This window comes from Delphinus delphis, chromosome 7 (genome assembly GCF_949987515.2).
Source record: "Delphinus delphis chromosome 7, mDelDel1.2, whole genome shotgun sequence".
NCBI lineage: Eukaryota > Metazoa > Chordata > Mammalia > Artiodactyla > Delphinidae > Delphinus > Delphinus delphis.
Genome location: NC_082689.1, coordinates 33,841,228 through 33,868,747, shown reverse-complemented (window position 1 = coordinate 33,868,747; position 27,520 = coordinate 33,841,228). Strand labels below are relative to the sequence as shown.

Genomic DNA, 27,520 nt, shown 5'->3' with positions numbered 1-27,520 from the left:
CTAGGCTTGCATGATAAGACAGATTAATAGTCAAACTCAAAAAATAAAAAAATGGTACCAACCCTTAGGTATTTTAAAGCTTCTCAAGAAAACTCATATGGTTCAACTTTATATTATAAAATTTAGCAGGTACCTGAGATGGCACTGGCTTTTCACCATTCTCTGAGTTCTCTCTTACTGAATGATCTGACAGTTTCTGCACATATTCATTTACTGCCTGAGTGTCAGGGTACGATGGTATACTTCTTGCAGAAGAAATTTCAGGTGTTCCCATGACATCTTGTGGGGAGGAAATGGTCTCAACACTTGTGGTCTGAACATTTCCAACATTCAGTTCGGTAGCAGCAGGCAGCTCATTTTGTACGAAGGTGTTCTCAAACACTTCTCCCTTGCCATCAAGGGTTTCAGTGGAGGGGCTGATGGCAGTGCTGGCCTGGTTTTCTGACTGGGATTCTGACAGTGTCACGCCTAATGGACAGCAATGGCTGTCTGATATAATCACATGGTCTTCTTTGTCAGTCATTGTAATTAACAGCTGGCTGCACTGGTTACATCTTTCTGGCACTGGCTTCAGATCCTGGGAAGGGAGGCACTGCACCAGGGCTAAGCTGTGGAACGCACCACAGGCAACTTGTAGCACTACTCGCCCAGCAAGATGTTCCACCTTTTGTGGCTTTGTCACTGGGAAGGTAGTGGTAATGAGACCCAACTGACAACCGGTACCCCATGCCCAAATCTCCCTGCTTAGGGACAATGCCAGAGTGTGCTCCTCGCCACATGCCAGCTGCAAGATCCTGACCGCTAACAAAGGACTGGTCTCGGAATCAGAAATGCTGACAGGATTTGGTTCCGGAACATACTGCTGGTTAGCTACCGCACACTGGCCAGCAGAGTTCTCCCCCCACATGTACACTATGCCACTTTCTGTCACTGCTCCGTTGTGGAAACTCCCTGTTGCCACAGTAACAACATACTGCCCAACCAGCACCTCTTCTAGAATGGGGCTACTCGGACAAATCTCTGCTGGTTCACTTCTCCAGGGGAGAGTCCCAAAGCTGTAGACCTCACCATCTGAAGGTTTGGAAAAAAAAAAAAAGAGGGAGGGAGTTAGTGAATTAACTAAAATTTTATCAGCTAACTTTTAGTCCCCTCTAGGTTTAACAAAATAGAATTTTTTTTCTTTTTTTAATTTTCAAAAGCACAGTTGTAGAAATTTGGTTGAAGCAGATAGCATTCCACACTTATGAATCTTTTAACAAATAACATCTTTTAACATTCTGAAATATAGTGACAATTTCTACAAATTATAGGAGACTTCTTCAAATGAAGGGTATTGCTCCTCTCCTTCAGCCTTATCCTACAAACTCCTAGCATCGATCCGTTACTAATGGCTATCATTGCAGGCTATTACAGAAGCAGATTCCAAGAGTTCAAAGACAAAATAATGACCATGACATGATCAGATAAAATAAGCAGAAGATAAAACAGACACATTTGCTAATATCTACAACATTCACTACTACTGCATAAGTCAGAGCAGCAAAAAATTATGCAATGACATAAAAATATTAGAGATTCACTTTGGCCAAAACTATGAAATTGGCTTTATACCTCCAGTTGGACTGAGGGCACCAATGTTAACATAACGTTGTGTACCATACTATGTATAATTTTAAAATGTTATTTATAATATATGTTGTGTACTAGATAGCCTTCCTGAGGTGTCATTTGTTTAAAAAGCAAATCACAACAAAACAAAGAAAAAAACAAATGAAGCCATGACTGGCTAGCTTTAGAATTAAAAGGGAAGGCACCAGTGAGTTGGGTACATGAATGATGATAACCTATTTGTGTTCACGTGTGCTACCAAGTCTTGGTTTTACTGCAGGTATTGGGGAAATTTGGGGGTATGTGCAAATGATTTATGCTAGCTAAAAAACTCAAATGGAACAAAGACTTGGCCATGGGTTTTGAAAAATATTAAACAAAGCCCACCATCCTTTCTTTCCTATGTGACCAGAGGGTCACCCATTTTTTTTTTTAATTAATGAAAATAGGTACTATTTTTCCTCCAGCAGCAATTGAGTTGCTGATGAAAAAAAGGCATACTTTATCTTTGGCCTATTACACATGGCAGATACATTTATACACTCAAACTCACTACAACATCTATGTAAGGAAAAACACAATAGTGGCTAGAGGGAAGATCAGTTTTTATCAGGGAATTTCTAATTTGGATAGAGTAGTGAGAAAATAAGCTCACTGGTTAAGATCTTTTAAACTTTTCTTCCCAAGTGACATAACACACTTGCAACAGTTCACCAACACTTTCAATTGGTATTATATTCCATTAGAATAACAGTCTCTCCAGAGCAAATTGCAGAGAAGTGAATATTTAGACATCATTTTTTTAACCTGGAATACCTCAAAAATAGTGAGTCAATGAGGTGTCCTCATTGAATTATGAGCTAATGGTTAAATTGAATAGAGACAAAGCTTGAATCAGTACCACTTCCTCACTTAGAAAAGAAAGTACCAGAGATCTTTGTGCCATTTCAAGCTACACATTTGTGTGAGCTGAGATTTTTTGTTACTTTGACACTTAAACCAGAACACTGCTCAAACATGAACATAGGTTATTTACCTTTTTTTTAAGTTTTCCCTCAGTTTTCCCAGGCTTTTAGGTTTGATTCTATATGTTTAAAGATATGCTCATGAAGGATTCCTAAATATCTTACTGAGGGGCTAATAAAACGACAGTAACAGAACTCTATTTATATAATGTTTGAGAACTATAGATTTTGAAGCCCACAGGTACTGGATATAGTTCACATTTGAAAAATAAGGCTTTCTCCAAATTCTGGCCTAATACAATAATAATAATAGTAGTATGTATTATTATAATAAAAGTGACATAATTATAAAGAAATTAGAAAGAAATCCACGTTTGCCCCCAAAAACCACCATGGTCAGATTTAAGCTTTGTTTCCTAGAATCTGTCTTCCCTTAGTTCCTACAAGGAAAATACCAAAGCATTGTTAAATACTTAATACTTACAGAGTAGAAATTTATAAATTAGTGAAGCTGATGGCAGTCCTGACCCAAATCAAATTTGCCATGACTTAGTCGGTGAAGTACCATCAAAATTAAAGGCAGCGCTCTCTATAAATTATAGCCTATGTTTCTGATATAGATTTGTAGATTTTATTATATGTTCTTATGAGCTGCTATTTATGCCTGAGAGAAACGGTACTGAGACAGTACAGCCAAGAGATTTAAAAAGCAAATTTTGAAATTAGACTCTCTGGGTTCCCATCCTAACTCTGACCCTTTAAATAGTCGTGTGTGCTTGGGAAAACAATTTAACCTCCCTGACCTTCAGCTTCCTCATCTGTGAAGTGGGGATAATAACAACAGCTACCTCATAAGGTGGTTGTGAGGACTCAGTGAGATAATACATATAAAGTGCTTAGTGCAGTGCCTGGCACATATAATTGTTTAATAAACATTAGCTATTATTAGCATTATCATTCTGATACATTTAATGAACAAAGGTATAGTAAAAGGGTCTCTGAATATGTAATCTTTTAAAAAATCTCATTTTTCATGTACTTATCACTACTAAAATTTTTAAACTGTAATTCTCCCTTTTATTCTAGTTATGGTACATCTTAAATATAAGAACTCATCTGATTTCTGATGAAGGGAGTAAGAACATATTTTGAAAACAAAAAAAGCATAAGTTCCAGCAAAGTTCACTCAGAATCCCTCGTACCCAGTAACTCTCAGCGGCTACTATACGCTCCGACCCTGGTCAGAGTCTCAGTTAGTGTTGGCTAAGCCGTTCTTTTCAATACCTTCAGTCAGAAGAACTCCATGTTTCACTCCAAGGGCCGCATGAAGAACAGTCTTTCCTCCCCAGCCTGGCAATCTCTCTGGTGTTACAGAACGGGAGCCTGCCTGCCACACATGGACCAGGCCTCTTTCTTTGGATCCTTCAGCTTCTGTTGAGCTACAAACATCAAGAAAAATAGCTTAAAAATAGCTTGTTCCTCCAGGTCAGAACTGTATCTTTTGTCCTTCATACTGTCATGAGATTTATACCTTTTACCAGTACATGGGTGACTGAGTCAGACAGTTCGGCACCTATTTTATGGCACGGTTATGACACAGGAGCAGAGGTAAAATTACTATTTATATACATGATTTGAGGATAAACCCACAAATTACTTATCTCTATCTAAGAAGCAAACAAAACCTGGGCTATTTTTTGAAGTTTTCTGATTTAAAATTTCAAGATTCTTACTTCTCAGTACGTTAACTCCTTGTTTAGATGTTAAAGTTATAACACGTCCCAAGTTGGAGTCTTATTTTAAATTTTTAGTTTTTAATTTGGTATTTAAAAAAAAAGTATTTGATGAGAAAGACAGAAGGAATAGGGATCCACATTTCCCTTTATACCAAGTTTAAGCTCTATAATTCTTATTTAAATTTTTAAGAACTAAATTTATAACAGGTACCAGTAAAATCCTTCATGCTTTACTCACGTTCTAGCCAAAGAATTCTATCCATCTGATAACCCTAGTTCAAAGAACATAAAACACACAGCTGTATAACAATGACCATATCCCAACTGCCTCCCTTTCCAAGAAAAGGCCACATTAACATACTCTGGGTTTCCCTTTATATAATATTTTCCTTTGTGTCGCCATTGATGGGGCATTTATTTTCATATTCTTTTTTTCTAGAACAGTGATGCCAATATTTTAATGAGGCACAGAAACTTTTTTTGGTTTTCTTTATTTTATAATACCTAGGATTTTCTCTACTTTTGTTAAATAATATTCCTCTGAACTGTAATTAGGCATAACCATGTTTTTATGAAAGGAAAGCCACAAACCTAACCCTCCTTTCAAAACATCATTCATGGCGCCGAGTTCTCTAAGGATAGAATTACAATTAATAACGCTACTTCTGAAAACTTGAAATTGTGTGACCAAAAAAATGGCCTCAAAACCTTCAAAATGGTGAAGACATTTTGTGCCTTTTATAAGCATAAGAAAGGAACTAGCAACAAAGTGTACACCACTAACAAGCTTTATTGTAATTATCTTTCTCTCTTTACCAATCAACAAAAATGTCACTATTCCTACTTAATAGCCATCAACAAGAAAATTAAACTGAAGAGAAGCTACACATAAGTGGAACTGTCTGTTGTGTTTTCCTAGAAGGGTAGGGGAAAAGGAAAAAATGGTTTTACCTTTTCTTCTTTGAGTCCATCGGTCAGTGGAAGCACTCCATCACCAAATCATTCCCTCCTTGCAAAAGGTATATAAAACCCTAAAGGGCAAAACACAGGTAAGCACAGAGCAGTGAAAGAGCAGTTTGCTATTTTATCTGTCAGATTTTAAAAAAAGAAGAAAACAGGCAGCTCTCCAACAAGTGCACATTCACTGGGCAATAAATATACAGCAAAACTATTTAAACTATTTCATATCCTGCCTGCCAAAGTCGAATCTCTAGACTGAGCCTGCCCACTGAGCTTATAAAAATGCCTGTTGATCGTCAAATATAATGTCAAAGTGAGAAAAGACTACCCACAACCTAGCTGTACTTTGTCAGGCAACAGATTTTTTTCATTTGTTTTTTATTATAAATAAGTTCAATCTGAAAACTCAATGTGTTAAGTATTCATTACACACAAATTAAGGCTATTTTCAAATGCTGCTGGGACATATGAACACTTAAATACCAATTAAGTAAACAAGAATTTCTTGGGGCTTCCCTGGTGGCGTAGTGGTTAAGAATCTGCCTGCCAATGCAGGGGACACGGGTTCAAGCCCTGGTCCCGGAAGATCCCACATGCCACAGAGCAACTAAGCCCATGCACAACTACTGAGCCTGTGCTCTAGAGCCCACGAGCCACAACTATTGAAGCCCACGTGCCTAGAGCCTGTGCTCCGCAACAAGAGATGCCACCGTAACGGGAAGCTTGTGCACCGCAATGAAGAGGAATCCCCTCTCACTGCAACTAGAGAAAGCCCGCGTGCAGTAGCGAAGATCCAACGCAGCCAAAAATAAATAAATAAAATAAATTAAATTTAAAAAAAGAATTTCTGCAATCTCTCCAGTAATGTATCAGATTCAAACAGTTTTAATTTCATTTTCCAGTAATGCACACACACAGAATTCCACCATTAAAACAAAGTTTTCCATGTATTGGAACTAGCAGTGTTTTCCCCAAATCAACCTCAATTCAAAACCATAATCCAAAGGGCTGGAAGAAAGAAGTTTGAATTTAAAATATCTATTTTTTAAATCTACCATTTAATAGAAAAGAGCTATATGAAAATAACAGTACAAATATTATGACCTATCATTTCAGAAACTCCATGTTTAATAAAGTAAGAGCTAGAAATACTGACAGGCAGACAGAAACGCTCAATGCATTTCAACTAAGAAATTCACATTTTTAAGGGCACCAAAACTCATGAAAATAAGAGCAACGGGGTTTTAGATGTGTGAATTTAGATGTGTGAATACTGGGGCCAAATTCATTATTTTTCTGCAAAAGGGTATGGCATCGTCACTGTGCTTTGAAAAGAGCCCACACCGGCAGGAATGATGTAAGACCATCTGTTTACTCCAGGTTGCCTGTGAATTCTTACAGTTTCCCATCTGTATATCTGGATGAAATTACTCTCTACCTAATGCTTATTTTAGAAAGATTTTGACTCATTCAAAGTTGGATGAAGGGTACATGTAAATGAAAGATATATCTGATCAGATTTAATAAATGCTATTCATTTAATAAATATGATTACTAAGTGGTACTATGCTTTGTGTGTGATAGTAATTCACTTTTAGTAAAATGTACAGTTCACAGCATACAGAAAAGTTCTGAGGCCAGGTCTAACCTATGCTCATCTATGAGAGATCAGGGAGTAACTGGTCCCTTGATAAAAGTTAAACAATGCCTGGGGGGGGGAAACCAGAGAACTGCTCTGGGAGGGTGTGGGAGTGCACAAACGCATTTCAAGCAACTGATTCACTGTTCGTAAACCAAATTGTGTCCTACTGCCTGTCAATCAAAACTGTTGAGAATCGGTAAAATGAATAAAGCAGCTGACCTTTCTTCTCTTTTGGTGTCATATTCTTGAATACAGTGTTTTCTTAAAGTGGATTACTCCTTATGCCACATGATTTCTCACCAACATTCATTTTTTCAAATCCAAATGGAATTAAAACTCTACAAACTGTCTTGCAACTTTGTTACTTACTATATACCATAGGTAGGATAATGATTCCCAAGATACCCATGTCCTAATGCCCAGAACCTGTGAATATGTTAGGCTACATGGCAAAGGGGAAGTAAAGCTGCTAATCAGCTTGTTTTAAGTTGGGGAGATTATCCTAGTTATCCAGATGGACTCAGCATAATCACAGAGTCCTTAAAAGTGGAAGAGACAACAAGCCTCTTAGATAGCCACATCCACCACAGGGCAGACAGCAGAAGCAAGAAGAACTACAACCCTGCAGCCTGTGGAACAAAAACCACATTCACAGAAAGACAGACAAGATGAAAAGGCAGAGGGCTATGTACCAGATGAAGGAACAAGATAAAACCCCAGAAAAACAACTAAATGAAGTAGAGATAGGCAACCTTCCAGAAAAAGAATTCAGAATAATGATGGTGAAGATGATCCAGGACCCCGGAAAAAGAATGGAGGCAAAGATCAAGAAGATGCAAGAAGGGGGCTTCTCTGGTGGCGCAGTGGTTGAGAGTCCGCCTACCGATGCAGGGGACGCAGGATCGTGCCCCGGTCCGGGAAGATCCCACATGCCGCGGAGCAACTAGGCCCGTGAGCCATGGCTGCTAAACCTGCGTGTCCGGAGCCTGTGCTCCGCAATGGGAGAGGCCACAACAGTGAGAGGCCCGAGTACAGTAAAAAAAAAAAAAAAAAGAAGATGCAAGAAATGTTTAACAAAGACCTAGAAGAATTAAAGAACAAACACAGATGAACAATACAATAATTGAAATGAAAACTATGCTAGAAGGAATCAATAGCAGAATAACTGAGGCAGAAGAACAGATAAGTGACCTGGAAGACAGAATGGTGGAATTCACTGCTGCGGAACAGAATAAAGAAAAAAGAATGAAAAGAGATGAAGACAGCCTAAGAGACCTCTGGGACAACATTAAACACACGAACATTTGCAATATAGGGGTCGCAGAAGGACAAGAGAGAAAGAAAGGACCAGAGAAAATATCTGAAGAGATTATAGTCAAAAACTTCCCTAACATGGGAAAGGAAATAGCCACCCAAGTCCAGGAAGCGTAGGAAGTCCCATACAGGATAAACCCAGGAGAAACACACTAAGACACATAGTAATCAAACTGGCAAAAATTAAAGACAAAGAAAAATTATTGAAAGCAGCCAGGGAAAAACAACAAATAACATGCAAGGGAACTCCTATAAGGTTAACAGCTGATTTCTCAGCAGAAACTCTACAAGCCAGAAGGAAGTGGCATGATACACTTAAAGTGATGAAAGGGAAGAAACTACTATCAAGATTACTCTACCCGGCAAGGATCTCATTCAGATTCAATGGAGAAATCAAAAGCTTTACAGACAAGCAAAAGCTAAGAGAATTCAGCACCACCAAACTAGCTCTACAACAATGCTAAAGGAACTTCTCTAAGTGACAAACACAAGAGAAGAAAAGGATCTACAAAAAAAACCCAGGGCAATTAAGAAAATGGTCATAGGAGCATACATATCGATAATTACCTTAAACGTGAATGGATTAAATGCTCCAACCAAAAGACACAGGCTTGCTGAATGGATACAAAAACAAGAGCCATATATATGCTGTCTAGAAGAGACCCACTTCACACCTAGGGACACATTCGGACTGAAAGTGAGGGGATGGAAGAAGATATTCCATGCAAATGCAAATCAAAAGAGAGCTGGAGTAGCAATACTCATATCAGATAAAATGGACTTTAAAGAATGTTACAAGACAAGGAAGGACACTACATAATGATCAAGGGATCAATCCAATAAGAAAATGTAACAATTATAAATATATATGCACCCAACATAGGAGCACCTCAGTACATAAGGCAACTGCTAACAGCTATAAAAGAGGAAATGGACAGTAACACAATAATAATGGGGGACTTTAACACCTCACTTACACCAATGGACAGATCATCCAAACATAAAATTAATAAGGAAACACAAGCTTTAAATGACACAATAGACCAGATAGATTTAATTGATATTTATAGGACATTCCATCCAAAAACAGCAAATTACACTTTCTTCTCAAGTGCGCACGGAATATTCTCCAGGATAGATCACATCCTGGGTCACAAATCAAGCCTCAGTAAATTTAAGAAAACTGAAATCATAGCAAGCATCTTTTCTGACCACAATCCTATGAGATTAGAAATAAATTACAGAGAAAAAAACGTAAAAAACACAAACACATGGAGGCTAAACAATACGTTACTAAATAACCAAGAGGTCACTGAAGATATCAAAGAGGAAATCAGAAGATACCTAGAGACAAATGACAATGAAAACACGATGATCCAAAACCTATGGGATGCAGCAAAAGCAGTTCTAAGAGGGAAGTTTACCGCTATACAAGCCTACCTCAAGAAACAAGAAAAATCTCAAATAAACAATCTAACCTTACACCTGAAGGAACCAGAGAAAGAAGAACAAACAAAACCCAAAGTTAGCAGAAGGAAAGAAATCATAAAGATCAGAGCAGAAATAAATGAAATAGAAACAAAGAAAACAATAGCAAAGATCAATAAAACTAAAAGCTGGTTCTTTGAGAAGATAAACAAAATTGATAAACCACTGGCCAGACTCATCAAGAAAAAGGAGAGGACTCAAAGCAATAAAATTAGAAATGAAAAAAGAGAAGTTACAACAGACACCGTGAAATACAAAGCATTCTAAGAGACTACTACAAGCAACTCTATGCCAATAAAATGGACAACCTGGAAGAAATGGACAAATTCTTAGAAAGGTGTAACCTTCCAAGACTGAACCAGGAAGAAATAGAAAATATGAACAGACCAATCACAAGTAAAGAAATTGAAACTGTGATTAAAAATCTTCCAACAAACAGAAGTCCAGGACCAGATGGCTTCACAGGTGAATTCTACCAAACATTTAAAGAAGAGCTAACACCCATCCTTCTCAAACTCCTCCAAAAAATTGCGGAGGAAGGAACATTCCCAAATTCATTGTATGAGGCCACCATCACCCCGATACCAAAACCAGACAAAGATACTACAAAACAAGAAAATTACAGACCAATATCACTGATGAATAAAGATGCAAAAATCCTCAACAAAATACTAGCAAACAGAATCCAACAACACGTTAAAAGGATCATACACCACGATCAAGTGGGATTTATCCCAGGGTTGCAAGGATTCTTCAATACATGCAAAGAAATCAATGTGATACAGCATATTAACAAACTCAAGAAGAAAAACCATATGATCATTTCAATAGATGCCGAAAAAGCTTTTGACAAAATTCAACACCCATTTATGAAAAAAACTCTCCAGAAAGTGGGCATAGAGGGAAACTACCTCAACATAATAGAGGTCATATACGACAAACCCACAGCAAACATCATTCTCAATGGTGAAAAACTGAGAGCATTTCCCCTAAGATCAGGAACAAGACAAGGATGTCCACTCTCGCCACTATTATTCAACATAGTTTTGGAAGTCCTAGCCATGGCAATCAGAGAAGAAAAAGAAATAAAAGGATACAAATTGGAAAAGAAGAAGTAAAACTGTCACTGTTTGCAGATGACATGATACTATATATAGAGAATCCTAAAGATGCAACCAGAAAACTACTAGAGCTAATCAACGAATTCAGTAAAGCTGCAGGATACAAAATTAATGCACAGAAATCTCTTGCATTCCTATACACTAATGATGAAAAATCTGAAGGAGAAATTAAGGAAACACTGCCATTTACCACTGCAACAAAAAGAATAAAATACCTAGGAATAAACCTACCTAGGGAGACAAAAGATCTGTATGCAGAAAACTATAAGACATTAATGAAAGAAATTAAAGATGACACCAACAGATGGAAAGATATACCATGTTCTTGGATTGGAAGAATCAATACTGTGAAAATGACTATACTGCCCAAAGCAATCTACAGATTCAATGCAATCACTATCAAATTACCAATGGCAGTTTCTACGGAACTAGAACAAATCATCTCAAAATTTGTATGGAGACACAAAAGACCCCGAATAGCCAAAGCAGTCTTGAGGGAGAAAAGCGGAGCTGGCGGAATCAGACTCCCTGACTTCAGACTATACTACAAAGCTACAGTAATCTAGACAATATGGTACTGGCACAAAAACAGAAACATAGATCAATGGAACAAGACAGAAAGCCCAGAGACAAACCCACGCACCTATGGTCAACTAATCTATGACAAAGGAGGCAAGGATATACAATGGAGAAAAGACAGTCTCTTCAATAAGTGGTGCTGGGAAAACTGGACAGCTACATGTAAAAGAATGAAATTAGAACACTCCCTAACACCATACACAAAAATAAGCTCAAAATGGATTCGAGACCTAAATGTAAGAACAGACACTATAAAACTCTTAGAGGAAAACACAGGAAGAACACTCTTTGACATAAATCACAGCAAGATCTTTTTTGATGCACCTCCTAGAATGGAAATAAAAACAAAAATAAGCAAATGGGACCTAATGAAACTTAAAAGCTTTTGTACAGCAAAGGAAACTACAAAGAAGACGAAAAGACAACCCTCAGTATGGGAGAAAATATTTGCAAATGAATCAACAGACAGAGGATTTATCTCCAAAATATATAAACAGCTCATGCAGCTCAATATTAAAAAAACAAACTACCCAATCCAAAAATGGGCAGAAGACCTAAATAGCCATTTCTCTAAAGAAGACATACAGATGGTCAAGAAGCACATGAAAACCTGCTCAACATCACTAATTATTAGAGAAATGCAAATCAAAACTACAATGAGGTATCACCTCACACCAGCTAGAATGGGCATCATCAGAAAATCTACAAACAACAAATGCTGGAGAGGGTGTGGAAAAAAGGGAACCCTCTTGCACTGTTGGTGGGAATGTAAATTGATACAGCCACTATGGAGAACAGTATGGAGATTCCTTAGAAAACTTAAAATAGAATTACCATACAACCCAGCAATCCCACTACTGGGCATATACCCAGAGAAAACCAGAATTCAAAAAGACACATGCACCCCAATGTTCATCGCAGCACTATTTACAAGAGCAGGTCATGGAAGCAACCTAAATGCCCATCCACAGATGAATGGATAAAGAAGATGTGGTACATATATACAATGGCATATTACTCAGCCATAAAAAGGAACGAAATTGGGTCATTTGTTGAGACGTGGATGGATCTAGAGACTGTCATACAGAGTGAAGTTAAGTCAGAAAGAGAAAAACAAATATTGTATATTAATGCACATATGTGGAACCTCGAAAAATGGTACAGATGAACTGGTTTGGAGGGCTGAAATAGAGACACAGATGTAGAGAAACAAACGTATGGACATCAAGGCGGGAAGTGTCGTGGGTAGGGGTGGTGGTGGTGGTGGTGTGATGAATTGGGAGATTGGGACTGACATGTATACACTGATGTGTATAAAACTGATGACTAATAAGAACCTGCTGTATAAAATAAATAAATGAAGTGGAAGAGAGAGGCAGAGGAGAGCTTGAGAAAGAGAGGTGATGATAACAAGCTGTGTCAGAGAGCTGCTAAATTGCTGGCTTTGAAGATGGGAGGGGGCAGCCATAAGCCAAAGAATGTAGGTGGCCTCTAGAAGCTGGAAGAGGCAAGGAAACGAATTCTCTCCTAGAGCCTCCAGAAAAAAACACAGCCCTGCTGACATCTTGATTTTAACCCAGCGAGACTGGTGTCCGATTTTTAACCTAAAGAACTCCAAGATGATAAATTTGTGTTATTTTAGGCACTGAGTTTACAGCAATGCTACAAGCAGCAACAGAAAGCTAGTACACTATTTCACACACATCTTTCTTTATCGATATTTATAGATCGAATTTTGTTTTAATGGTGTTTAATATACTTGACTTCTCCTAAGAAGACACGTGTGCCTGAAATTCAGATACAGCAATGAGAAAAAAGGAAATGACTGGTAAGGAAACATAACTAAAAAGGAATATTGCACCTAAATGTGGGAAGCTTATATTATAAAGTTTTACCTCACATACTTAAAATATGCAGCATTTACCGAATCCAGTTAATCTAACATTCTTCCTCAATTATGTATCCAAACAGAAAAAGTACACCAAAAAATTTGTTTTCCTAGTATTTTTATAATCCCCTCTCTGAGAAATCTACAAGACTTGCCTCAACCATTCAAAAAGCATTTAAACTTGCTTATGTACTTCCACTGCTAACAGTTTTAACTGTTATAAAATTGCCTAATCATGGGGCTTCTTCTGGGGATATTTCTCCCCAGATGAGCTTTGGGGGTCAGGATCCCTGTACTTTGCTTCTTTTCTTCTGTTATAGTAACTTTCCCTCATAGCCTTTATTATATTAACTAGCTCTGATACAGAAGCTATGTGATATTTACAGAGTCAGAAAATGTGGGGTCCTCTTGTACCTCACATGGCCTTTCCAGAGATCAATGGCATCTGTAAAACGAGCAAACTAGACTGTAGCATCCCCTCCAACTATTAAGTACTATGACCCACAGAACAAAGATGCATTCATTTTAAAGTATACCACTCTACACTTCAAATTATCTCTTTCACAGTGAAATGTAAAGTAATTAAACTCTCAGATGACCCTTTAAAACAAAAAGCTTGGTCCTTAATGAGTTGATTCCACTTTTAGATCCCAGTGGATACACACCCTCCTGCTACATTTAACAGAGAAATAAGCTATCCTGTACATGCAGAGAATATGGTTTGAATTCCATGATCTGGGAGTGCCCTAAAAAAAAAAAAATCTGGTCTAGATGTTCTAATTATTGCTAGAAAGAAAAGCTACTACTATGGGTCTATGATACCGTAACCAGAAATCTAAACTCCAAAAAACTCTGAAAACTAAAAGTTTTTTCATTTAAGTCTTTTGGTGGCAAAATCTAATCTGACCTGAACTCATCCAAGAGCAAAACCAACATGAACTAATGTGATGCTATTTAGTTTTTACCCCTTTAGTGTACATCTTCATCTGTCACAGAAATATTAATATGATTGTAGGGTGGTACCAAAGGTCCCACGAGAAGTGTTATATAATATATGGTTTATGCACCTTATTCTAAAGATCAGAAAAACTCTGAATTCCAAAACATGCCTTGCCCCAAGGGTTTCAAGTAAGGGACTGGGAACCTGTATTCTAAAACAACTATCATTTTCGGTAGGGGTCCTCAACTTTTTAATGGCAATGATTTACATCACTTGTTTTAAAAGTTTTAAGTCCATTTTATAGTGAACATACTCACACAGAGTGCCCAAATGAATTCTGTAAGAAATATCCTCCCTGCAAATACTCACTTGGCTCATCTTAGTGGAGGAAGGAAGCCTGGGCTCTTTAATTTCATACAAGACTACCAATTTGGTGGAAAGATGTAAATAATGAGAGAGGTGCTGTGTCCTAGAACAACTAGGACTTAATGATGTATTAGACATAAGTGGGGGATAAAGGAGAAGGAGGTATCAAAAATGACCTCTAATTTCTCCCTTGAACAACTGTGTAGTGGTACCATTTACTGAAATGAGGAAGAGTGAGAGGGTAGGATTCTGAAGTGGAAGGTAAGATTCTCGTAAGACAAGATTTTTTTATAAGTTCAAGATGCCTGTGAAAAATCCAAGAATACATGTCAAGTGAGCAGCTGAATATGTGAATATGGATTTCAGAAGAAAGGTCTCAACTATTGATATAAACTTGGGAAGGCATATGGATAATATCTGAAATCAAGGCAATGGATAGTATCACTGGAGTGTGTGTTAAGAGAAAAGGGAGGCACAGAATCAAGCTGTTAAGTTACTCGGATAGGATGAGCAACAAGCAAAGACTGAGGTGAGAAGTGGCCTGAGAGGTAGAACAAACAAGAGTCTGATGTGGGCACACGAAGCAAAGCAGAGCGTGTTTCCAGCAGGAATGACAGGTCAACACGGCTGGGCTCTCAGCTGGGGACTGAAAACCAGATTGCAGCAGGCTGACTATAAATGGCAGGTGAGGACATGAAAATAAAGTTGGTGTAAATGATGCTTTTAAAAAATACTGAAATGGCAAACAGAAATGGAGAAGCAGGTGGACAGAAACATGAAGATCAAGGGTGTAATTTTGGGGGGTGGGGGAAGATGAGAGACAGCTGAACATGTTTGTAGGACAATGACATGGATCCTAGATGCAAGGGAGACAAGGACAGAGGGCAGAACCAAAATCCTGGACAAAAGTGGAAGAGGATGGCGTCCGGAACACGCATGCAGTGGGACTGGTCTTTCACAAGAGAAAGGGTCTACATTTTAAAAAGAAACAAAACAACAGGTACAGATACAGGCAGGATTATAGATTTTGTGGTGGGAGGATAAGAGTCCCACATGATGGCACCTGTAAGTGACTAGGACTTCACAGTATGTGTGCTATGTTTTCTAATCTCACACCTGGTTCCATTCATTCTGTCTCTTTATTTTATTTTGCCACATTTACACATTTCTGTAAACTGCCTTTTAGGAACAAGGCAGAATATAAATAAAAATTTTAAAATATGAAACAGAAATGTGTTAATGAACTAGTATTCCAAATGCAAAAAGAAAATTAAATCATGTAGCATTCTATGTATACACATCTAGTAAACTTTATTCTCTGGACAAAGTCCTTTTCCCTTAATAATTTAGTAAAAGTTAGTATATTAACTTTAATTAAATTTCAGCAACTAAAACCACATGTAGTTTTCTCACCTACTGTACTCCAGGTATGGAACTAATATAAAACTTCCACGAAGCCAAAAACATCTTATGCTCTATTATATCCCAGCTGCTTAATATAGTCCTGACATACAACAAGTACTCAATAAATACCTGTAGACAGACTAGGCCTATATAAATCAACAAGTTCCTACCCTTAAGGAGTTTACATACGAGTATGTTCTATCTTTCTGACTAGAATGATGGCTCTAAGTAGACAGTGCCCTCAAGGCATAAGAAAGCTAACTTAACACTAGCAAAGCTGGGCCCTTCTACTCTTAGTCTCCTGTCTCATTTATTGGTTTAAAATAAGTGTACTGATTAAAATAGTGAAATAATAGCAATAATTATAATTATAAGAGTAATGATATTACTGTTTAGAATGACAAGACATTAAGATAGGAAGACAATAAAAATAATAATAAAGGAGCAAACTGTATCATAATGCCTTGAAAAGAATTTGGACATAGAGTGAATCTGACATAAAATTACTACAGATTTCATGCAGTCATTTACACTTCCTCTTTAAAGTCTGAGTTAGTTGTGTTTTATTACAATGTAGTAAACCAGAGTTTATACTGTGAATGCAGTAACAATAATTGAAGACCCTACGGAATTTTACACATGGTAAATGCTTAATAAATATTTGCTTTTAGAGGCTCAGTCTATGTTTACACATGGATTAAGGCAACTTTTGACTCAAACACCTGATTTACAACTAATCTGTACACCAACAACTGCTACTTCCTGGATATCCTGCCACTCTAGCCTTAACCCACCACCACCGAAGGTTGAGGAACACTCACCTTGCACCTAAGGCTTGACAAACCAACCACCATAAAAGGGGGAGGCCACTTCAAATCCTAGCCCTCTCAGCCTGAAATGCTGCACTGGAGGCACTGCCTAATACCACTATGGGAGCTGACCAACCCCTTAAATCCTGACCGACAGTTCAGGAGTTCAGTAAATTAATGCATTAAATAAAGTCAGTAGGCTGGCCTAGACAGTACTTATTATTTATCATGTTGTTACTAATGGGATAATGCACTTAAGTCATTGATTCAAAATATATTATAAACTCCTGGAGGTCAGAAACCATGACTTATTCATCGGTACATTCTTGTACCCATGGTAACCACTAGGTATAAGCTGGCTACGCGTAAGTGAGTCCTCAGTGGAAGACAACCCTCGATCTTAAGTTCCAGTCCACAGACTTCCAAATGATTAGAAGGTTTCCACCAGTCCACGGACTTCCAAATGATTAGAAGGTTTCCATGCCTGTTATAAAAGTCAATGTCTGACATGAAAGGAAAATGTCTTCTCATAATAGAAACTCTCATACATAACTTGCTAATGGTACTTCCTAACAAGGAAGATACTTTTATTTCATGTCACTTCACAGATGTTAGACAACTAGGAAAGAACAGTCCCTTTCTCCTTAGTACATGGAGACTGTTTCTGGACAATCAGGGACACTAAGGTTTCATAGTCTCTTTCTCTTTTTACTACTTATTTTTTTTATGGCCTGCTAATTTCACCCTGAAACCTACTAAAACGACACTCTTCTGATTGTTGAGAATCTTCTAAAATGGATATTACTCATGGGAGAGGGGGATAAACATGGTAAAATAAACACCCAGCAAATACCCATTTAGCTCCTTTTTGCACCCACTGCCTATCTCTTTAAAATGCATTTTCTGTAAATACTAAATTCCCATGAAACATTCTGATAAATATTATAATACCAGCAACTGAATTTCAAATTCCCAGGTACTGCAACCATTTATGCCTATTATTATTTGATAGCATATAATTTCTGATCTAAATTATTCCTTTAATACTTTGCTACTATTCTTTTACTAAAATGGCTACTTTTTTTAAAAAGGCAATATTACAGAAACACAGTTCAAAGTATGTTGGCTTATTTTACCAATCAATAATATCCAGTGCTTAAGGTCAACAAGGGGCCACATAACTGAACAGGGAGTACACATGTCAAAATATACTGCTCTGGAGATATAAGTTTCACTTAGAGTATTTTGAAAGTGCTAATAACAGGTATTCTTGATTAGGAATGAAAATGTTGTTTTTAAATGTGTGAGTCATATTAGAGATCAGCTATTAAATTCACTATTTGTTACTCAACCATTTAACGCATTGTCGTCATGTTTACTTATCAATACCTGTAGAAAGAGCATTATTTTGTTTGAGCAATAACTAGGACACTTGTATTCACAGTATAAAACTCAGGTTTACTAGAATATAATAAAATTTAACCAATGAAAACTTTAAAAAAGTGTTAATGACTACACGATATCTGCAGTAATTTTGTTTTTTTTTTAATATTTAAATATTTATTTATTTATTTGGCTGTGCAGGGTCTTAGTTGCGGCATGCGGGATCTAGTTTTCTGACCAGAGATCGAACCCGGGCCCCCTGCATTGGGATTGCGGAGTCTTAACGCTGGACCACCAGGGAAGTCCCTCCGCAGTAATTTTGTATGTGAGTCACTCCGTCAAATTCCTTGCAGGGCTTTATGATACAATGCACTCCCCTATACTTTGAGAGTTCGTGATCAGTACATGCCTGCACTTCTCAAGAGTCTCTAGAATTTAAATTCCCCTGCAGCCTTTCAAGAAGGATCATTCCTCATATCCTAAGCCAAGCATCTTCCCAGGAGCACAAGTCAAACAGAAAAGTCTGTCTCCTCTCTTTAGAAAAGCTTTACATAGTGGAGCTGCATTGGCACATTCTTTTCACCGCGGGGAGAGAAGCTACAAAGTAAAAAAAAAAAGAAAGCATATCGGGAGAGAGCCCCGATTATATATAAAAATTCTAAGGTGCTAGTTTCACAAACTATCTTAACCATTCACAAATCTGTAAAAACATTAATAATAATAATGTACAAATCCATGTACCCATCATTGAGTTTTAACAAATATTAACATATTTTCATATTTGCTTAAGCTCCCTTTAAAATAGAAGAAAAAGTTATACGTAGATTTGGGACTTCCCTGGTGGTGCAGTGGTTAAGAATCTGCCTGCCAAGGCAGGGGTTAAGGGTTTGAGCCCTGGTCCGGGAAGATCCCACATGCCGCGGAGCAACTAAGCCTGTGCGCAACAACTACTGAGCCTGCGCTCTGGAGCCCACGAGCCACAACTACTGAGCCCACGTGCCACAACTACTGAAGCCCACGTGCCTAGAGCCCGTGCTCTGCAACAAGAGAAGCCACCGCAATGACAAGCCCACGCACTGCAATGAAGAGTAGCCCCCGCTCGCCGCAACTTAGAGAAGTCCTGCGCACAGCAACGAAGACCCAACGCAGCCAAAAATAAATAAAATAAAATAAATTTTTTAAAAAAAGCTATACATAGATTTGAAGGAGCTCTACCCAAACCTTCCTTCTCCAGAGTTACCCACTATTCCTAAAGTTAATGTGTCTTATTTCCATGTATATTCTTATACTTTTATGTACTCTCACTAGATACATACATATCAATAAACAGTAATATGCTATATTGTTTCAAAACTCTACATAAATGCATAATACAGTATTCATATATCCTTTGGCAACTTGCGTTTTTTTTGTGTGTGTGGTACGCGGGCCTCTCACTGTTGTGGCCTCTCCCGTTGCGGAGCACAGGCTCCGGACGCGCAGGCTCAGCGGCCATGGCTCACGGGCCCAGCTGCTCCGCGGCAGGTGGGATCTTCCCAGACCGGGGCTCGAGCCCGTGTCCCCTGCATCGTCAGGCGGACTCTCAACCACTGCGCCACCAGGGAAGCCCAGCAACTTGCATTTTTTACTCAATATTATGTACTTGAAATATGTATCCATGTTATAAACAAAGATCTAGTTTATTCATTTTTACCAAGGGATAGTATTCCATTGCATGAATAAACCATAGTTTATCCATTTCCCTACTAAAGTACAGCTGGATTGTTCTACTTTATCACTATTTTAAGAGCTGCTATAATCATTTTTGTTAGATGTTTGCTTGGGCAATTGCTCCAATTTTAGTTAAGAATTCAGCTCAACAAAAATTCAGGTTGCGGAAGAAAAGAACCCTTAGAATGAAAGTAAATTCACCCAGATCCCATTGACCCAGTCTTTTTTTTCCATAGGAGTTGAGAAAACTGTACATTTTTCTTCAAAACCAAACTGTATGAACAGCACAATAAAAGAGTAAGTCTACAAGAGCCCCCAAAAGTACTCAATACATCTCTGATTTGAATATTTCTGCTCTATTCACGTGGATCAATTAATTCACCTATGTTCAGCTCTTCTGTCTCTTGTGTGATGCTGGCAAACATCAAGACAGAATGTAAAGATGGCACCATTACATCTATAGACGAACGGGAAATGCGGATAGGAAAATAAATGTAATGCTAAAAAGGACCACGTCATAATTGGTTGCTATTTTATTTGTGGTTACCGCGCATTTTCTTAAGGACTGATATCCTTAAGAAATCTACTTCCTTATAACTGATGACTGAATTAATTGGTCATTTATGAAAAGTTAAAAGAAAAAATGTGTTTAAAAAGAACTCTACCAGAAATATCTATATCCCTAATACCGTTAGAGTATGTGGTAGGTTTAATTCCACAAAGTTATTAAAATCCTCACAGCATTCCTCTGAGTGTCGGAGAAAAGGGCTCAACCTCACACTACATCAAAGCAAGCCTTCTTTTACACCAGCTCAAATCACCACTCTCTACCTTCCTTCCTAGTTTTTCAACTCATACCTTACCTAGTCTCATATTAATAAAGAATTATAAAAGGTTTTTACAAGTCAGTCATATTCTTTGGAAATACCTTTAGAATGGATCCAGCAATACTGCATTTAACCCATGTTTTTCATGAAAATGTGTAAGATTGATAGTACTCTTCCCATCTAATCACATGAAAACTAAAATCAGTTCTCAGTGAGGTTGTTACCATACCTTTTGCTTCTTTGACAGTCAAAATGCCCGAAGTAAGTCAATGACAACCTAAGTTCTGAAAGGCTGAAATATGGAGAAAAGGGATTCCAGTTCACATTGCATAAATCAACTTAAAAAATAAGGGGCTCACATAATGCTAACTTAAATCCCCCCCACACAAATTACGTGTTTGGTTCTTTATGTTCTGCATCATCTTTTCAAATTTTAATATTGTGAAACAGCTTCTAACATTTCTTGCTATAGCTATGAATCTTAAGTCTGCCAATACTAGTCATTGTTTGCAAACTAAGTAATAAATTTAAACTAGGTATAGATTCCATCAGCATTTTAGGTTCTAATGGAACACATTAAAGGTTCTAATGGAACACCAAAGTTACTATAGACCAACCTGAAATCATATTTTCTCTAAATATACCCCTATATCATAAACCTATCTGGAAACTATCCCTTGATTTTTAAAAGTAAACTATAGTTCTTTTCTAAAAAAATATTCAGTTCTCTTTCACATCATTTAGAAAACAGTGAGTCAGTGGATCATGATGTAGTGGAAAAGGAAATGACTTATAAAAATGGCTAATATGTATTGAATATCTACATACAGTGCCAAGCACTGTAAAAAAAATATGATACATGAACCATTACATGTAAAGGTAACTTATGAGGAAGGTACTTTTATACCCGATTCAGAGATAAGGAAATGGAGGCAGATAAGTAACTTGCCCAAACTCAAAGATGTAAGTGTATGTGACTCCAGGTATGCTCAGGTCTAAAGCACTTCACCACTATGCTTGTATTATCAAGATTAAAATACTGTAATCTACTGCAAGAGCAAATTTTTCACTCCTTAAATTCTTAATTTTATTCTTTAAAGCCTTTTAAAGAACATTTACAGCCACCAACAAATCCAAAAGGCAACAGACTAAGGATCTGCGTTTGTGTTCAACAGTGATTTCCTTTTCCATTCTAAACCAAAAGGAGAATACTCTACTTGGATAAGCCACTTCAGCCCGTGTGCTTTTCCTCTTCCCTCATCAACAAAGACCTAAGCAGTACAACACTTCGGCGAACCTACACTTGTCTGTCTCCAAAGTAGCCCTATTACACAGAGGACCAACACCACCGTCAGGACCATTTCCTTACGACAGCCCCTATGTTATTCTGTTCCTATCTTCACTTCTCAAAAGAACTTAACCACCCTCTGCTGGATAACTTGACACGACAAAGGACTAAGGCTAAACTACTAATGCTTAATATCAAAGTCATTTTCTTTTTCCACAACCGCCTTTTCAAGCCAGCAAAACTCTCGGTTCACTCTCCACCGCGATCTGCATCTAGGAACAAACCCACCTGGGACACTCACCAAGGTTCGCCGCCAGGGACCCTGGTTTATCTGGTCGGCGCCTAGAGTGGGCATTCAATAAATCCTCCTGAATGAATTGGTGGAAGGCAGGGTGGGGGGAGGCGGGAAGGGGGGCGCGAAGGAATTTCACGACCCTGAGATCTCTGCAGTGGCGCCCGGTCTGGGGAGGAGGAACCGGGGCGACTGGGAGAACCTGGAGCCGCTGGGTGCTCCTCGACAGGCAGGTCTGTTGGTCGGACGCTGGCTTGGGAAGACGCGGGCGCCGTCTCCGTGAGTCTCCGCAGCGCGCTCCCGGGCCTCGGCCTGCGCCTCCGCCTTTCTCCCGGACCCCGGCGTCCCGCACGCTGGAGGCCCCGGCCGATCAGCCCTCCGAAGCCACGGGCCAACCCAGGACCCGCGCTCGCTCACCTGCCGCTCCCGCTACAGCACCCCGGTCTGCATCCGGCGCGAGCCTGGCAGTCCCGCGGGCCCGTGAGATCAGCTGATTCACGGGGGGCGGGGCTTCTGGGCAGGGGCTGGGCGGCGAGCGAGTGTGAAGGCCGGAGATCACTCCCGACGTAGGTGGGGTTAGATGCCAACGGAGTCTGGTAGGGATCAAAATTACTAAAGGGGCGTTAGGCACCGCGGGCAACGTTCCCGAGATACTGCCTTTCCCTTAGGACCAGGCAGAGCCACGACTCCTAAGATGCACTTGGGCAATGACGTAACGTGGCGTCGCCAGGGCCTAACTACGAGCGGTTCCATGGTAACGGTGAGGAGAGTGGTTGGGAGCTGCAGTCATTTTGCTGCTACCTCAGACTGCTGTAGTCCGAAGGGTAAGTTCGTTACTCTTGACAGTGAAAAGGCTAAAATGTCTTCAGACTGCTTCTATAGACTGTACCCTAATGGTAGTCACTTCCTCCCCCGAGAATGACGTCATCGCCAGGCGGCTGGGATTGGCGCTAGTATCCGCACTTTTTACTACTTCGTTGCAACCCCGAAGGATGGAGTGTGGTAAGAGGAAATGAGTTGGCCTCTCCTGTGATCCCCACTGAGCTCTCCCGTATGCAATCTGAGTAACGCCAGTTTGCTCAGCACACAGTTTCACGACTGTCTGCTTGTTGCAGTCACAGCCCCACCACGACTCAGCTCGCGCCCCCTAAGTCCCCTCGTGAAGATTTTCCCGAGACGCCACTCATGACAGTGGGTGCAAACTCTACTGCTGGGCAGTGTGCCATCGCTGGACCTGTAAACCTGTATTCAGACCATCAGCGAAAGATGTGCAGTCAGGGTCTGAAACTCCTGTGCATAAATGGTCTATTAAGTTCACCAACATCCTCAACTCGATTGCCTCCTTGATCCTCCATCACCTGCAAAACTGTTAGTTTACAACAGTTCAACCAACCTTGTACACTCTTGCACCAGTGCTGGAAAAAACATAACCCTGAGGATTGGTACCACTGCAGACCAAGGGTGTCCAACTTCAGTCAGGACTACCATGTGGCCAGGCAATCTTGTTAAGCCCCAAATTGTCCGTAACACATTGCTATTCAGAATTTCTCCTATCCCTATCCCCTGTTCTTCCCAGCCCATACACTCTCCTAACTTTTTACTGAACTCTACCCACCCACCCTCTTTGGTAAAAATTAAAAAAAAATAAACTTTGCCTCCTACATTTCTAAGGAAAATGAGACCCCCCAGGGATGAATTTCCTTAACTCCCAGCAGCCGCTATCACAAAGCCTACCTGCAGCCCCAGCCTTCCTTTCCTTCGCCCTCTTTCTCCTTAGAAGTGTTCTGGCCTCTCAAGGTTAATCCCTTCCAATCCACTTAGAGGCTTGCTCCATTACTTATCGCTTCTCTTTTGTGTATTTTCAACCTCCCTGTCTCTTGTTACTCTTACTGCTAAGGATATGAGCCTGTTCCTGCATATCCATCTTTAATTTCTTTTTCCTTTGTCCTCCTTTCTTTTACTTTCTGACCTCCCAATCTTCCTCCTCCCAATCTGCAGTCTCTGCTTTTTCAGGTCTACTGAAACCAGTAACCACCTTCTAATTTTGAAAGCTAATGATACATTCTAAGAATGGAACCATTCTATGCAACCATTTAAAAGAAGGAGAATGCTCTGTATGTATTGATGTGGAATGATCTGGAAGTTAGGTTAAGAGAAAAAATGCTAGATGCTGAATCATGTGAATTGTATTCTACCAGTTACATGTTATGTATGTCTTTTCACAGGAAGAGAAAGAGAGGATATATATCCTTGTCTTTGTATATTCATATCTTGACTCTGACAGGATGCATTAAAGTGACTGACACTGGGGAGGAAAATTGGGAACAAAGGTAGGAAAAAAACACACTTTTCACTCTATGCCATATTGCACTGTTTGAACTTGTAACTTTACAAATATAGTTTGAATATGCTTTTTTAAACTTATTTTTAAAGCTTTTAAATCTAAAAAAAAAGGTACAATTTTCATTCTTATCTTCCTTTCCCTCTTTTCCTCCTTGTTTTCTGGGATGCATTCCTTCTGGGTTTTCTCCTACTCCTCAGACCTTTCCTTTACATTTCAGACTCTTTCTTTCACTTGTCCCTTATATACATGGACTAAATAAATATTTATTGCACACCTATTATGTGCCAGGCACTGTTCTAAGCACTAGAGAGACACAACAATTAGCAAAACAGATAAGAGTGCCTCCTCTCATGGAACTTGCACTCTGTTGATGTGGAAGATAGTCTCCAACGATGGCCACCATCAGTTCCCCCTTCATGTATAGAAATGCCACTCTTGACATCAAGAGATGCAGTCTATAGCCTTTTCCCCTGAATATGGGCTAGCCTATGGTTGTTTTCCCAACTAATAAAACGTGACAGAAATGAAGTTCTGATACTTCTGAATCAAGGCCTTAGAAAGAACTGGCAGCTTCCACATCCCCGTCTGAGAAGCCAGCTGCCTGCCATGCTCCAACTATACTATAGATTGATAAAAGACAATATGAAGAGATAGGCCACATGGAAGAGCATTAAGGTGCCAGTCTTCTGGGACCTTCCAGGCCAGCCCAGTTACTGGCTGAATGCAGCTGAGTGAGTGACACCAGCCGACATCAAGGTGAGTATAACAGCCTAGTTAAGCCCTGCCTGAATTCCTGACCCACATTCCCAAGAAATAGTAACTTGTTGCTTTGAGCCACTAAGTTTGGGGGATGGTTGGTTATGCAGCAATAACTGAGACAAGTGGGAAGAGTGAGAGGTAAACAAATACAGCAGTGACTAGGGCTACAAAGAAGCAAAATAGTATAGCAGCTAAAAGCACAGCCTGTGTTCAAATCTCAGCTCTAGCACTTACTAGCTTAATGACCTTGGCACAAGTTATTTAACCTCTATGTACTGCTGTTTCTTCATCCATAAAGCAGGGATCGCAAAGTCAGCTACTTTATGGGGTGATATGAGGACTAAATATAAAGTGCTTAGAATGCTACCCAGCATATAAGTGCTATATAAATGTTGTTGTTTTGTATGAACAATAAAGAAATGTAAAGGAATAGACAGGGAAGAGTGCAATTTCATGTAAGGTGTGCAGGGCAAGCCCCTTTTCCAAGAAGACATCTAAACAGAGATCTAAAAGGAAGTGAGGGCACAAGCCATGTGAATATCTGACACTCCAGGCAAAGGGAATAAGTAACTGTGAAGGCTAGGAGGGCAGTGTGGCTAGAGCTGAAAGAGAAGAGATTGAAAGAGGCTGAATGAGGCTAGAGTTAAATGAGAAGAGGTTGAAAGGTAAGAGATAAGATCAGGTAGACAATGATCTGGTAGTAGGAGCAGATCCTCTGGGCCATGCAAAGGATGGAAAGGACTTTAGGTTTATCTGAATGATAAGAGCAACCATTGGGGCTTTGAGCAGAGGGTGTTGTAATCTGGCTTCTGTTTTAAAGGGATGATTCTTCTGCTCTGTGGAGAGTGATAGTAGTGTAGGAGTTTAAGAGCGGAAGCAGGGAGAGCTGAAAGAGGCTATCACAGTACAGTTGTCCCTCAGTACCCATGGGGGATTGGTTGCAGGACCCCTGTGGATACCAAAATCTGCAGACACTCAAGTCCCTTATAGAAAATGGTGTAGTATTTGCATATAACCTATGCACATCCTCCTGTATACTTTTTTTAAATTAATTAATTTATTTATTTATGGCTGTGTTGGGTCTTCATTTCTGTGCGTGGGCTTTCTCTAGTTGTGGCAAGCGGGGGCCACTCTTCATCGCAGTGCACGGGCTTCTCACTATTGCGGCCTCTGTTGTTGTAGAGCACAGGCTCCAGACGCGCAGGCTCAGTAATTGTGGCTCACGGGCCCAGTTGCTCCGCGGCATGTGGGATCTTCCCACACCAGGGCTTGAACCCGTGTCCCCTGCATTGGCAGGCAGATTCTCAACCACTGTGCCACCAGGGAAGCTCCCTTCCTGTATACTTTAAATCACCTCTAGATTACTTATAATACCTCATACAATGTAAACGTCATATAAATAGTTGCCTGGAACAGCAAATTCAAGTTTTTCTTCTTGAAACTTTCTGGAATTTTTTTTTTTCAAATATTTTCAATTTGTTGTTGGTTGAATCGGTGGATGCAGAACCCGCAGACACAGAAGGGCCAAGGCAAACAGTTACCTGGCTTGGCCTAGGATGGCAGTGGAGGAGAAGGTGAAAAGGACTTGGACTCCTGATGTGTTTTGAAAGTGGAGCCTACAGTATTCGCTCATGGATTAGAAATGAGCAACTGAGACAAAAAGAAGAATTAAGGCCTGAGTTATTGGTAAAAATGCACTGTTGTTTACTGAGATGGAAAAGACTGGGAAAAGAGTATGTCTGGGGATATAGGGAAGAAGTACCAAGTATTCATGTTTGAACGTGTTATAGATTATATTGCTAGTAAGCATCTGAATGGAAATGCCAAGTAGACAATTGCATATATAAGTCTTGTGTTGAGAAGAAAGATCAGGGCTAGAGATAAAATTTAGGAAGTTGTCCATGGAAAAGATAAGCAGCCTGAGGCCCAAACTCTATTTAGAGATTAAGAAGATAGGGAGGATCTAGCCCAGAATCCTGCTAGGTTCTTTGAGAGGAGAATTTACTTGTGTTTGAGAAATAGAAAGAAGGCAAAAGTATCTAGCACAGAGGGAAGAGTGGTAGAAAGTGAAGTTGTAGTGATCATGTGAAGGTTGGT

The 27,520-nt window shown here is 39.4% G+C and overlaps 2 protein-coding genes across 8 annotated transcripts in view; one reads left to right on the top strand and one right to left on the bottom strand.

Moving 5' to 3' along the window:
• ALS2 (alsin Rho guanine nucleotide exchange factor ALS2) overlaps nt 1-22,787 on the bottom strand; it is an 86,866-nt gene extending 64,079 nt beyond the window's left edge. For 3 of the 7 annotated variants that reach the window (XM_060016299.1, XM_060016301.1, XM_060016298.1), the window contains exons 1-4: nt 20,970-22,787; nt 5,261-5,340; nt 3,858-4,012; nt 134-1,071 (exon numbers count right to left, since the gene is read on the bottom strand). In XM_060016299.1, coding sequence (XP_059872282.1) covers nt 134-1,071; nt 3,858-4,012; nt 5,261-5,280 — 1,113 coding nt within the window. In that variant the 5' untranslated portion in view covers nt 5,281-5,340; nt 20,970-22,787. Of the gene's footprint in view, nt 1-133; nt 1,072-3,857; nt 4,013-5,260; nt 7,889-20,969 lie in introns of those variants that run through there. The other 4 variants (XM_060016294.1, XM_060016295.1, XM_060016297.1 and 1 more) reach the window with 4 other exon arrangements.
• A 255-nt stretch (nt 22,788-23,042) lies between these two features.
• Nucleotides 23,043-27,520, top strand: part of CDK15 (cyclin dependent kinase 15) — a 112,229-nt gene continuing 107,751 nt past the window's right edge. The window contains exons 1-2 of the mRNA XM_060015594.1: nt 23,043-23,144; nt 24,546-24,650. The gene's annotated coding sequence lies outside the window, so the exon portion shown is untranslated. The remainder of the gene's footprint in view (nt 23,145-24,545; nt 24,651-27,520) is intronic.